The sequence below is a fragment of the Gallinula chloropus genome (genome assembly GCF_964237585.1).
Source record: "Gallinula chloropus genome assembly, chromosome: 2".
Classification (NCBI taxonomy): Eukaryota; Metazoa; Chordata; class Aves; order Gruiformes; family Rallidae; genus Gallinula; species Gallinula chloropus.
The window spans coordinates 160,226,179-160,239,342 of NC_140086.1; the positions used below are offsets into that span (position 1 = coordinate 160,226,179).

The 13,164-nt window shown below is 46.9% G+C and overlaps 1 protein-coding gene across 1 annotated transcript in view; it reads left to right on the plus strand.

Annotated features, from left to right (window-relative positions):
- Positions 1-1,041: 1,041 nt before the first annotated feature.
- LOC311189175 (vasoactive intestinal polypeptide receptor) overlaps positions 1,042-13,164 on the plus strand; it is a gene marked incomplete at its 5' end in the record, with an annotated part of 122,811 nt that continues 110,688 nt past the window's right edge. Inside the window, one exon of the mRNA XM_084260759.1 lies at positions 1,042-1,098. Coding sequence (XP_084116885.1) covers positions 1,042-1,098 — 57 coding nt within the window. The remainder of the gene's footprint in view (positions 1,099-13,164) is intronic.

Here is a 13,164-nt window from a genome sequence, read left to right on the forward strand (position 1 = left end):
AGAAGAAAATGGAAAGAAAACAAAAGAGGAAAAAAAGATGAAAAAAGATAATTTAATGAAGGAAGTAAAAAAGGAAAGTAAAGAAATAAGGAAAGTAAAAAAAAAAAAAGGGAAGAGAAAAGAAAAGTGAGGGGAAGGGTAAAAAGGTGCAAAAAGTGGGCAGGGTATATGAAGGTGGAAACAAAGAAAAAGAAGGGGTTGAAAAAAAGGGGTGAAGGGGAAAAGAATGAAGAAAGATAGGAAAAGGGGAAAAAAAGACAAAAGTAGAGTGAGAAAAAGAGGAAAACAGTGAAAAAGAGAAATGGGAAATAGAAAAGGTGAAAGAAAGGGGGAAAGAGGAAAAGGAAAGCAAAGTAAAAGGGGAATGAATATGAAAAAGGGAATAGAAAATGAAAAGAAAAAAGAGGAGAAGGAAAAGGGAAAGAGGGAAAGAAAGAGAAAGGAAGGAAAAAGATGGGAAAAGGAAAAACAGGAGGAAAAGGAGATAAAAGGGAGAACAGCAAAGGAAGGGAAAGTGAATAAAGAGGGAGAGAAGAAGGGGTAAAACGCAGGGGGAGGACGAACATGGGGAGAGAGATGGAAACGGGGTGGGCGAGAGGGGGAAACGGGGGGAAGGAGAGGGAACGGGAGGAAGGAAAGGGATCGAGGGGAAGGAGAGGAGTCGGGGGGAAGGAAAGGGAATAGGGGGAAGGAGAGGGATCGGGGGCACCCCGGGAAGCGCAGCCTCCCCACTGGCCCGGCGGCACCTGGGGCGGGGGAGGCGGTCGGGAGGCGGTGCCGCCCCGCCCCGCCCCGCGCAGGGAGGCGGCCGGGGGCGGTGGCGCGACTGGCTCCGGCGGAGCGGAGCTGAGCGGAGGGACGCGGAGCTGCCTCCCTCCTCCCTCCCTTTTTTTCCCCTCCCTCTTTCCCTCCCTCTCTTTCCCTCCCTCCCTCCCTCGCTCCCTGGATGCGCTCGGGCCGGCGCCAGGAGCGGAGAGCCGCGCTGTCCGCAGCCGCCGGGACCTTTAGGTGCGGGGCGTCCTCTGCTCCGGCGCGGGCAGCATGGAGTACCCGGTCCTGGGCTTCGTGGTGCCGCTGCTCGGCTGTCTCCTCTCTGCGGTGAGTGCTCCCGGTGGGACGTTGCGGAGCTGAGACCCGCGTCCGCGGGGCCGGTTGTCCTCCGGCGCCCACTCCTTTTCCCCGCGGGGGTTTATCGGTTTGGCCTCGGGCAAAGTTTGGGCAACTTTGAAAGTGCTGTCGGTTAGAGGCAGGTGTAACCTTTGCTGGCTTTCCTTTGCTCCCGATCACCTAGAAAACAGCAGTCGCTTAATTTTCTTGTTGTTGGAGGTGCGCTTCCTCGCCAGGAAAAAGCGAGAAGCTCAAGATCTCTTGGTCTTGATCTCTTGAGCTCTCCGGATCTCTGGAGCTGGGTGAATTCACTTCGGGGGTTTTAGCTTTTTATGTCAGGACCGGCGCTTGGTTTCGTTGTTCAGGTTTGCAGCCTGGCTTTCTGTTTGGTTTCTGTTCAGGAGCTTGATCGTTTCGTGCAGAGCTCCCTCCAACCCCCTCCGAAACTGGGGATAACGGGATGAAATTTCCCAGAGGAGATTAAATGGCAGGGAAAGGGGGCTCTGGGATGGGACCTTCCTCTGGGTGCAGGACAGCTGCCCATGAGAAGTTCGGCAAAGTCCTGCTCTCAGTGGCACAGAAACCTCACGTGGACACAGTGTTTGAGGAGCAAACTGGGAGCAAAGGATGTGTTTTCTGGCTGCTGTGTGTCACCCCCCCCTTTCCTTTTGATTTCCATGCTTGCAGGTCCCTGATTGGGGCAGTGCTGTTTCCTCCCCCCCCCCAGCCGCAGATGGCTCGTAGCACAGTGCAGAATTAGCAGACGGGGTTGTTTCTCCTGGTGATGTGTGTGTGTGTGCACACACGTGCACGCACAAGCTAATTCTCTGTGCAAACAGAGCAGACACAGGATTCTGCCCGTTTCCCTGAAGCGTGGTGCTTCACATCTTGCTTCCTCACTGTAATTCCCAGTGAGACAGTTTTCCTTCGGTGGGTTAGAGTCAGGGGAGATTGGGTGCTGACTGTGGCTGTTTCCCCTCTTACGTCCAGTCTTGTCCCGCACTAGTTTTCTCCCTTTGGAAGGTGAAGTTGCCTCACCCCAGCATCTTCTTGGGTTGGGTGAGGGTTGCCTAAGGGGACTGGGTTCTGCTGTTAGTACTTGGTCGCAAATCGCTTCTATTTGCTCTGCTCGGCTGGTGACAGGGGTTCACTTGAAGCTGCTCTTATCCTCAGCAAGCAGAGTCAGACCGACCAAGCTGAGCCTTGGAGAGTGCAGGGAAGCCCAGAACTGACACTGCATCACTCATATTCCCTTTCCTCTCTTCTTGTCCCTTAAGAAATGTGAGAAATTGACTTATTTATTTATTTATTTATCGGGCTGTCACCACAAGCCACCAAACCATCCGCGTCACCAAGGATTGTCTTTGAGGAACAACAGGCTGGGAACATGGATTAAAGTATTACAAAAATGACCAGGCAGTTAGTTCCTGGAATTCTACAGACCCGACTTTAGGAAAAATCCAAAATAGATCATGTCCAGAGCTGGAGATATGAGACTGGGGCAGAGCTCCCATCGGCTGCTGGAGCTGCTCCAACTCTCACTTTCAGCAAAGCCCATGGCAAAAATCTCATTTCTTTAAACGTTGCTGGCATGAAGGCATCCTCTTGGGCTGAACCTGCAGAGAGTTAAGTCCCGTAGTCTGCTGACGTTCAACACACAAGTGGTGGCAGGATTGGGCCCTTACGCTGTGGTGCTCTTGGGTTGATGGTTGCTGTCAATAAGCCCAAACCCCTGAAGCTTTGGGATGGTGGCAAGGCACAGCCTAGATGCCAGTCTATACTGGTTCTTTTTCAGCCCTTTTAGTATTTTCTTGTTTAACGCTTTATCACAGCTTCCTTACCCTTGATTTAGTTGGTTCCTTTCTCACTCTTTTCTTGTGTTAATGGGCCTGGGACCTGGCTCATACTGGTGTGTTTAAGAGATTCACATGCTCCTTATCAGTGTCAATCTGCAAGGTGATGACTAATACCCAAGTGCCTTAATGCTGGAGAAGATCCCTGTTAGTTTTGACTCTTTGTTTAAACCTGGAATCCGGGGTTTTAAAGGAGAAATAACTCTGCAATTGTAACAACCCAGCTCTGGCACCTCCAATGGCTCCACAGAGGGGTTTGGTTTTCTTTTCTTGTCATTTATTGTGATGATTTTTATGGGTATGTCCTCAGAAAAACTTTGAACGAGAGAGATTGGCCGATCGAGAAGTTCAGTGCTATAAAACTGTTCCAGCCATGTGGTTTCTAATTGCTGTTATAACCTTTCACCTCGGCCTCTCATAATCTACAAACGTGGAGAAAGGGGGGGAAAGAAAAAAAGGAAACTGGGTAAATCTCATTTGCTGTTGCTCATCAGGCCATACTCACAACCGACCGGCTCTCCTGACACGGTCAGCTCTTAGTATTTCAAAGAGAAGCGCTAAAGTTGGCAGTTGTGGAGACAAGGTGTAAATCCAGAGTAATCCCTGTTAGGTTCTAGTCCGTTGGATTAGCTTCTCAGGGGTGTAACTAAAATAATCCCTCCCAGAGAGCTACAACCTGGCCTAGTGAAGGCCCCATGGCAGGGGATTGGCCTAGTGAAGGTGTCCCAGCCCATGGCAGGGGCTTGGAACTAGATGATCTTTGAGGTCCCTTCCAACCCAAAGCATTCTCTGATTCTAAATTAGACTATTTTTATTTGATTTTTTAATTATATTTTTCCCTCAGTGTGTGTCTAGTGAATGAGATGTGGGTAATTTGAAGCAGTTGGTGGATTCCACATGCCTTCAGACTGCAAGCTCGTTGCATTAGCCAAATCTGTCCAGCTGGTGTAATTTGTGCTTTTCTTCAGAGTTTTATTCCGTTCCAGCCATGAAGTAGACACGTGATGCAAAGGGAGAAGAAACTCAGATCTGATCCCTAAGCAGTCTGAGTGTAAATGCTGGAAATAGAATAATTCTTTTTTAAAAAATCAGTTAAAATTAAGCTCAGGGGACAAGGACTTCAGCTGTATCTGCGTCTCTTTCATCCTGTCACTGATTGAGACTCTCAGAAGTGTGATAAATACATGTAAAATAAAATTACCAATATTTTTGAGGAAGAGACAAGGTGCACACTAGTATCTTGTGCAAAGATGCTTTATAAAGAATGATGTGTGTTTAACAAAGGCCTTGCCACCAAACCTCAATGTATGACTTGGGTGCATGGTTTATTAAATTTATATAGGTATAAATGCATGACTGACTTTATTTAAAGCCATCTAGGAGAACCAGTTGCACAACTCTGTACGTGGCTCACTCTGAAAATCTCATTACCTTTCTATAATGCTCAAACTTTTCAGCAGCACGTACGTTGTAGAAATTCTTATTTAGGGAATAACAAGGCAAAAGAGCAAAATAAGCAAAACCACAGTATACAAGGGGAAAAAAAACCCCAACAAACTATGTGGAATATTTAAGGCTGTTTCCAACTGCGTGTTACTCCAGCCCCACCAGTATGTCAGCAGGGGATTCACACTGTATCACGCCCTCTGTGTGGCAGAGAGGTCTCTCTGCAGCCTGAAAAACTCTGGAGAACTGGGCAGGAGGGGAATCGTGATGTATCATAAAAGGAGGTGAGTCCACCAGGGTGTGTTTTTAAAAAGAGGGATAGTTCCTAAATATTCAGCATCTGAAGGCAGATGGGACCATGGACAGAGAAAGCTGCCTGGCTTGTGGATTTGGGTGTACGTGTGTATTTTCCCCTTTTTACAGCCCTTTTCCCCCCTACCCCCCCTTTTTCAGACTCCTTCCCGCTGCGCTATCAGCAGTGGTATGACAGCCAGAGGGCTGCACCAGATAAAAATGCAAAGTCGGGTGCGCTGTGTTTTGTGCAAACTCCATCCAGCGCTGGCTCATGAGGCTGCCGTGACATTTTGTTCTTGATGTCATTGTGCCACAGCCATGTGACTTTGCTGACTGATAGTTGTCTCTCCTCCTCACTCTGAAACCCAAGGACATGTCGTGGTACTTGGTGGATGCAAAGTAGAGAGGTGCTTTGCACTCTTTGCATATGGGTTGGCTGGGGCATGGGTAAGGGATGGGACTTGGTGTCGTCGAAGAGGTGGCTCAACTCTCCTGGGGCTGCCCTAGAAATGGCAAATGTGCAGAGTGTCTATATTTTTGGGGGATAGCTTTTTTTTCCCCTTTACTAGATGGTCTTCAGCAGAAACATCTGGAAAGATCACAGAATCACAAGTTTGGAAAATACCTTTAAGATCATCAAGTCCAACGGTTCCCATGCTATGCTAAACCACATCCCTGAGTACCTCATCTACCCTTTTATAAAACACATCCAGGGATGGTGACTCAACCACCTCCCCTGGCAGATGGGTATTTCATATGCTGACTTAGCTCAAATCAGTCCTACCAACCTAGCTTGTGCAGGCAAATCTTTGTTGGAGATGGAGAGGAGAGAGAAGAGGGGAAGGAAGAGCATCTCCCTGTTCAACATCAAGTGCCCCATTTATCAGCAGTCTGAGGAAGGGTGCCAGACACTGGGTAGATCAATGGGACCCAAGTTGAGCACGTTTGGAGGAGATCTGTTGTGCTCTGCATGGCATTGGTGGCTGAAATTCAGGAAGAGAGTCATTATCTGTGCACAATAAAAATTGTTACTCAAGTTTTGTTGAGGAGCAGGACTTTGTATGGCTTTATTTACACAGTAGGTCATGTCCTGCCCTCAGACCAAGTCAGCACAAGAGTGGCGGTGTCGTTTCACTGCTGTGAATGGGATCCCTGCTGCATCATGCTGGCTCAGTGGAAATGGATATGTGGTTTTCCAAGGCCTGGGAAAAGTTGTGTGATTAAATATAGTTCTGTACTCTGGTCTCTTCAGTTTCTTCTCTTCTGCACTGGAAAGATGAGGAAAGTCCTTTATAAAAAACAAACTCTAGGAGATGCAGCTGAGAACTGTGGGGGTTGGACTCGATGATCTCTGGAGGTCCCTTCCAACCCCTACAATTCTGTGAATCTGTGAACAATCCTTAGTCAAGGACCAAAACCATAGACAAACTGGGCTAGAAATGCATGGGAACCCCAGAGCAGGAGCAGGCTGGAGTTCTGGACCAGCAAGTGGGATAGAGAGTGTGGACAGACAGATGGGCAGGTCAGAAGCTCTCCCTCCCTCTCAGAGACTTATGGAGCCTGCCTCTGTTATGGCGTGGACCTGTCCTCCTGCCCCAGGGCAGCTAGTCAGGGTTTCCCTCAATGACTGCTGAGCAGTTGCTTCTTCACTGCTCCCTCTCCAGATGTTCCCCTGAGCAACCACAGCTTCATTTGGGTGGGAACCCAGCCCAGATGAGACATGTCTTTGCCTCTGAAAATGAGATCCCAGAGGACTTCAGTGGTAGAAAAATCAGCCCCTTCATTTTGAGGTATGAGAGGAGTGATGCTAGCCATCAGACTGGCCTCCATCTGGAGCTAACACAGCAGTCACCCTGGCATGAAAGTGTTCTTGTCACCATTCCCCTTTGGGAGCAACCTGCAGCTTGTTTGGCTTCATGCCCAACCCTCAGGGATTTCTCTGGGGTGATTCATCTCTCTGGGCATGAGCTTCACCTTTCACATCACAAGACTGGTAAAGGAGAGAGAGTTCATTCATTAGTGCTCAGAAAGCGCCTTGGGGAGGATTTCTAAATCAGATGGGCTCCCTGAAGCCACCAGTTTCTGGATACTACTTGCATCCTCATACAGCCCTTTAATTTGTGGAGTAGGGGGGTGACACCAGACTCCTTTACCATTGGTTTTTTAGAAAACTTTAAATGATCCTGGAGATATAAATAACAACATTTCCTTCCGATAAGGATGTTGTCAATAAAGTACCAAGATTTATGTACTTACTTATTTATTTTTGCCCTGAAACTTCAGCTTGATGAGAATCATCTCCTGGCTATTAGCTTTGCTGCAAATCACTTTTAAACTGCTTAACCTCCTGCATAAACCTTAATGAGGGAAGAGCTATAATAGCGAGAGTGCTTATGTTTAATAATTGCCAATCTGCACAGAAATAAATAGCCAACATGAACAGGACTTGACCTGCTGGAAGCGAGCAGGTGAGGTTAAGAGGCGGAAGCAGGCGCTGTATTCCTTTGCAGTTACAGTTCTTGCCTCTGATATTCTTATCCCCCCCTCCTCCCCACTCATCTGTCAGTCGTGGGGATGCAAGGCAGACACGTGCCCTGAAGTCAGCACAGCCCTGGTATGAAGTTAGCGTTAGGTGACATCAGAAGACAGTCCAGTAATTTTTAGATGGTTGGTTTATAAAGCAAATTTAATGGTATTTAGGCTGCCCAGGGGGTGTGGAGGCTCCTTCTCTGGATGCCGACCTGTGTGACCTGTTCTAGGGACCCTGCTTTGGCAGGGGGGTTGGACCCAATGATCTCTGGAGGTCCCTTCCAATCCCTACAATTCTGTGATTACCTGATTTCTTTGTGCATGCAGAGGGGGAGATGTATTGGGGGTCACTTATGGCTGGAAAACACACATTAGCATCCGCTTTATAGGTGGTTTAGTGTGCCAGGTTTTATCTTCAGCACTAACTTCTATAGGTACAGTATTTCCAGGATTTAGAGACCTATTTTAGCTCCTGAGGTGTACTTAAATTTTAGAGACCCTGATGTACTTTATATTAACCAAGTCACTTTCCCAGTCAGCTGAAGTGGTGTTTGTTAGCAGCCTTAAACTCCTCCATTAGTCACATTAGGTGGATTTCCCACCCCCAGGGCAGTTGCTAGCCATCCATTCCACTGTTTGTACTGGTGGGATATGGAAATTTATACTTCTGCTTGCATTTAAATCCAAGCATTGGCACTGAAGTGGGATTATTTTCTAACTCAAAACCAAATTTGGATTATTTTGCTGCTGCATTTCACTGATGGGTTGGACAACAGAGGTGATGATGTTCTTGTGATAAATTCTTCTGTATGTCATGCCTTAGCTTCATTGATTTAGAGAAGAGACCAGAAGAACTGAACATGGAGGCACACAACTCTGTCTGTTAAGCCACCATCCCTATGATCCCATTCTTGCTTTTGCAGCAGGCTCAGGGATGTTCCTGCTCTGGACACTTGGGAAGCTGAGTGTGACCTCCACATTTTTTTTTTAAATCTTCATCTTTGTGAAATTGTGTCTCATCAAGAGGGAAGGGAAGGGTGTGGGGCAAGAAAAATCTATTTAAATACAATTCTTGTCTGGAGAAGAAGATATCAATACTCTGTGTCTCCATTGTAAAGATGTAATCCATTGAGTGTCTTTAAAAAGATGTGTCTTCAGGGCTCCAACCTTGGTTCTGTGTTTAACAGATGTTTCAATTAATACTGGTGATCTGTAACATCACAAGCAATATCTGAGCAGCGAGTGTCTCCAGGGCTCTTATAAATGTCACTGTCTATCACAGCTAATCAGACCGTGAGCCTCCTTGCTGGTGACCTTGGGGTGGAATTCACCTTGAAGATTGGGACACCTACACTTGGGCATTTCTGTGTAGGTATCTGTGTGATGCAGATGCTCTCTGCTCCCACTGTGGTGGGCAGGGTTGTCAGGTGCATGTTGGCTGCTTGTTCTCAGGCCGTTTGAGATGCAGGAAAACATCCCACTGCCCCACATCATCCCTTCCTGGGGATGCTGTGCAGACAAAACCTATAGAAGTTATCACTGAAAGCACCACATGCCTCTGATAGGCACCTTTTTGAACTGACCCTCATTGACTGTAGCAGCAGTTTGGTCACCTTCAGCTAGACACTTGTATTCAGAGATTTTAAGCTGAATCCCTCCCCAACTCTCTCTTGTGCTGTGTGAGAATGAAGAAAGAAAGGAAACCCTCTCATGCTGAGCTTTTCCCTGCAGCTTGCTTTATTCATTACTGGAAAAGCAGCCTTTATTTCACCTCTCCAGAGCGACCGGTCTGCTGCAGTTTGGACTTTTAGGCAGTTATCCCTTCAAGAGGCAAAAAAAAGGAAACAAAACTTGACACACTGAATGTGATACCCACCCCTCATTAAAAAAAAGTAATTAAAAAAAACTGTAACAATTCCATCTGTTTGCAACAAAATGAAAAGCTGCTGCAGCACTGACACTCAGCATTTGCATCCACCGGGGCTGGAAACAGTCAGGAACCAAATCCTGCTGGACATGGTACCTCTTCCAACTTGATTTTGCTGTAGCCAAACCTAGCTTGTATTTTTAAGTGAACATAGTGATTATTTTTTATAGCTTCTTTCCCATTACAGACCCCTAGCCACTCTCAGGTGAAGTCTTTCAGGAAGTTCATCCCATTTGTGGCTCCATGGGATTTAGGTACTACTTTTGCTTTGAGTTTTGGTTGTTGAGGGTTTTGGATTGTTTTGGTTTTTTTAAATTTATTTAAGGCACCTTTCCCAGCCCTGCAGAGTTAGTTGAGCAGAGATTAAACCACGCTGCCCTGGCAGATGTGCTTTCTTGCAGAGGATGAGAGATTCCCTGGGACTGTTCAGCCCTGGCTGGAAGGGAAACCGCTCAGCCGTGGAGCTGCAGCAGCACTTAGCTTGATGGGGTTGCACGTGTCCTGCTGCTAAAGCTGCTCCATCCTCCTCACCATCAGTGTTTGGGCTCAATCCTGAGCCGTGCCCAGGATTTCTTGGCCGCTTTTCCCTCTGTAATTTGGGACTACTAATTTGGGACAATTCAGCAAGGAATGCAAAGGGATGCAACTGCTTTCTTCCCCTTTGAGTCCTGCCGTGTGCTGGGAGCTACACTGGTAAGTGATGGAGCATCCCTGCCAGGAGCCCCTTTGGAACCCTCCCCAGTTTCCTCTTGCCCTGGGATGGTTTCACAGCAGGGTGTTCATGCTAAAGAACCAACACTGACACGAGCCACTTGTTTCCTGCGACATCTGCATCCATCCATTTGGTTATCTTTTTATTTTCACCCAGGCTCTTAAGCATAATTAGGCTTTTCCAGCCTTTCTCCCAGCAGAACCAGGTTTCCTTTTTGCTTGGTGCACTCAAAAGGCAGAAGGAAAAGGCTGCTGCTGAGAGGGTTCCCAGCTTCACAGGGCACCGAAAGGAGGCCAAACACTCCATGAAGAATTACTGCCGTGCTCAAGTCTCGACTGCTAGGCTGCTTGCATTTTTTTGGGTGAGGAGGGGGGGGAGAATGACATTAAACACAGCTGCAGAGACGTGTGGGTCTCAGCAACTCCATGTACTTAATTCCAGTGCTGCAATGATTACTCTCAAAGAATTTTCCCACCCCTTCTGCTGTCTCTACTCACTGACTCCTGCTGTACAGTTCCCTTTTTGTGGCCAAGCTTTCTTTTCCCCCCTCACCTCTCCCCTTACGGAGCAGTTGCTTTGCTGCTGGGGCACAGGCTGTGGTTTTTGGGTGCAGGAATTTTTTGTTCTTTCATCCCTTAGGCACAGTTATTATTTATTTTTTTATTTTGTGGCACCATTTTTGGCAGAATCAAGCTTTGCTCCTCCTTGCCCTGCTCTCTCCTCCCTCCCCTTGGAAGTCACAGGCGTTCAGACCATCGAAGGTTTATCTTCAGGCTGTTTGTGTGCGGTGCAGATGAGGCAAGATTTGTCAAGAGAAATAAGTTTATGCTGGAACAACTGAAATACGTATTTTAATATGTCTTTATAAAATACAAATATATTCTTTCAGGCACAGCAAGGCTTCCTGAGGTCTGAAAGAGAAACCAAGTTGAGCAGCGATTGCTCTGGGTTTAGCCCGATGATGTTTATCAGAGGGACAACATGAAAGAAAAGTTGCTGGGTGGAGTGTCTTGTTGTAAAATCTGTGTTACAGATCTTCAGTCTCAGAAAGCCAAGCCCCAAATCAACATGCAAGGTTCTGATTGCTATGACGTGCCACAATTTTCTGCAGTTTCCTTCATGTCTTACCACCTGCTAGTTTCTTGTTGTTGCAGAGGTGATAGCTCTTGCTCACCTCTGAGGTCCTACAAGGGCTGATGGTCCTATGAGCTCCTCCCTGGCTGAGTCATTCTTCTGCTCTGCAGGTGCTAATTACTCTTTTTTTTTTAATTTTATTTTTCCCCCTGCAATTAACTAACTTTACTAAACTCAGAACAGTTAATCAGACAAATATGTATCCTGACATTTCCTGAGTTTTGGGGTAGAAAGCTTCAAAAAGTTCTTCCACCCAGCTGTACTAGTCAGTCTAAGAAAAATATGTCCTGTATATGTGTAGTCAATGCTGGCTACAAGAGCACTTAACAAAACCATGGTGTGAGATGCAACTTTTGGAAATCCATTCCATTTGTACTTAGTTGTCTTGGGGATACTAGGCTGGATGTCTGTCAGTGGCTGAAGATGTGCTGAACGTGCACAGTCTACACTAAAGCCTCCACGCCATGAGGAAGACATCCATCATTTTGGTGCGTGGCTATTTGTGCCTTCCACCTTGGCTGTTGTTTTCATTTGGCTCTTACGAGCATGGGGAGAGAAGACAGCGACAACCTCTGTGCCTCCTTGAGGTCTCAGCCAGCACAGGGCTCCTATTGTATTAGTACAGTTATTTACCTTCCACTTAACGTTCCCTCCTCTGCTGTGCGCCTTTGGCTGGCAGGCTGTTCTCAGAGCCAGACAGCTCTGGTGGTTACACTGCGTTAGCCAAGCCCCAATGGTTTTGTAGATGGAAAGGAAATTAAAAATTGGAGTTTGCTGCCTTGGGTCTACTTGACCCGAGCCTCAGAAATGTCTTAAGGGACCAATAAGCAGCTGGAAGTATTTTTAAACCTAGCTATAAAACTGATGCTTGGGTTGTCTGTTCAAATTTTTTTTGCTACATATTGTTGTTACAGGGAGATAAAACAAAGCCAGGATTTATTGAAGAGGCATCTTCCAGAAAAGCTCAAGTCAGTTGTAGAAGGAGAGCGAAGTAAAGGGCTGAGTAATGGTTGTGATTTGCTAAATCCACCTAGTGTGCTCAACAGCTCTTTGGATAAAGAGATGCAGAAAGGAAAGAGTCCAAGTGGGTGTTTCAACCTGTGATGGAGACCTCAAGTACCAGCCAGGACCTGTGGTCCCAGCACCATATTTACCTGGGGAATATGGTGAGGGCTGGGATGAGGGTGAGGAGGAGGCTGTAGTACAATTTGGAAAAGCAGCTGGAAGCAACAGGAGAGAGAAACACCAGGGCAGCAGTCATGAACTCCACCTGCCCAGAGCTTAGGAACCTCACCCTTTAGGTAGATCAGTGGTGGAACGATCCCATGTTTAAGGTGAATCTCTTGTGCAGGGTAATTGCTGGGTCTGCTCATCCCACATGGATCGCTGCTGTCTAGAAGCATCCCAGAGCTGTAGCACTCCTAGGGACAGCCTGTCCTGGCAGTGCTGAGCAGCCTCAGGGCAGTTGTCTCTACTGCTTTCTCCCAGTACATTTTTTTTCTCTGCATATTGCTCTCCTAGTATCTCTCTTCCTGTTCCTCTCTCCTGAGGATCTGACAGGATTTTTTTATGGCACAAACTGTCATCATCATAAACCAGCCACTGTGTCTTTGATTCAGGCTTGCTTTCTTCCTGACTACGGGACTGCTGAAAAGTCAAGTCTTTGTTTCAAGAAGGGGTATTAAAATGCTTGGCAGGTCGGTCCCCCCTCTACTTCGTAATTATTTCTTCTCTGCCAGTTCACCACTCAAGCTTCCTGAGCTGTCAGCTCTGGAAACAAGTATTAAATATATATTGCAGCCCTGGGAGGAGAGCCCAACCAGTCAGAGTACAATGCACCTAAAAATAAATACGTATTTCCTTGCAGAGTAGCCCGGGGAGAAGTACAGGCAAGGAACAGCATCCACTGGAGTAACTGTGAGTAGGAGATGAACTGATAAATTCAGCTGCAGCCAGAGAGGGGACACAGTTTAAGCACAGCATGAAGTTTGGGAGCAATTAGTTCAGTTCCAGGCTCCATGAACCTTCTGCTAGGGGTGGTCTTGCAGCTCAATGCCTAAAACCTGCTGTGGAAAGGGGAAAAATACACTTCATTTACTTGCCTTTCACTTATTTCCCTTTACTGTTGCCAGCCTATGTCATAAAGATCTTATAGTTAGTGT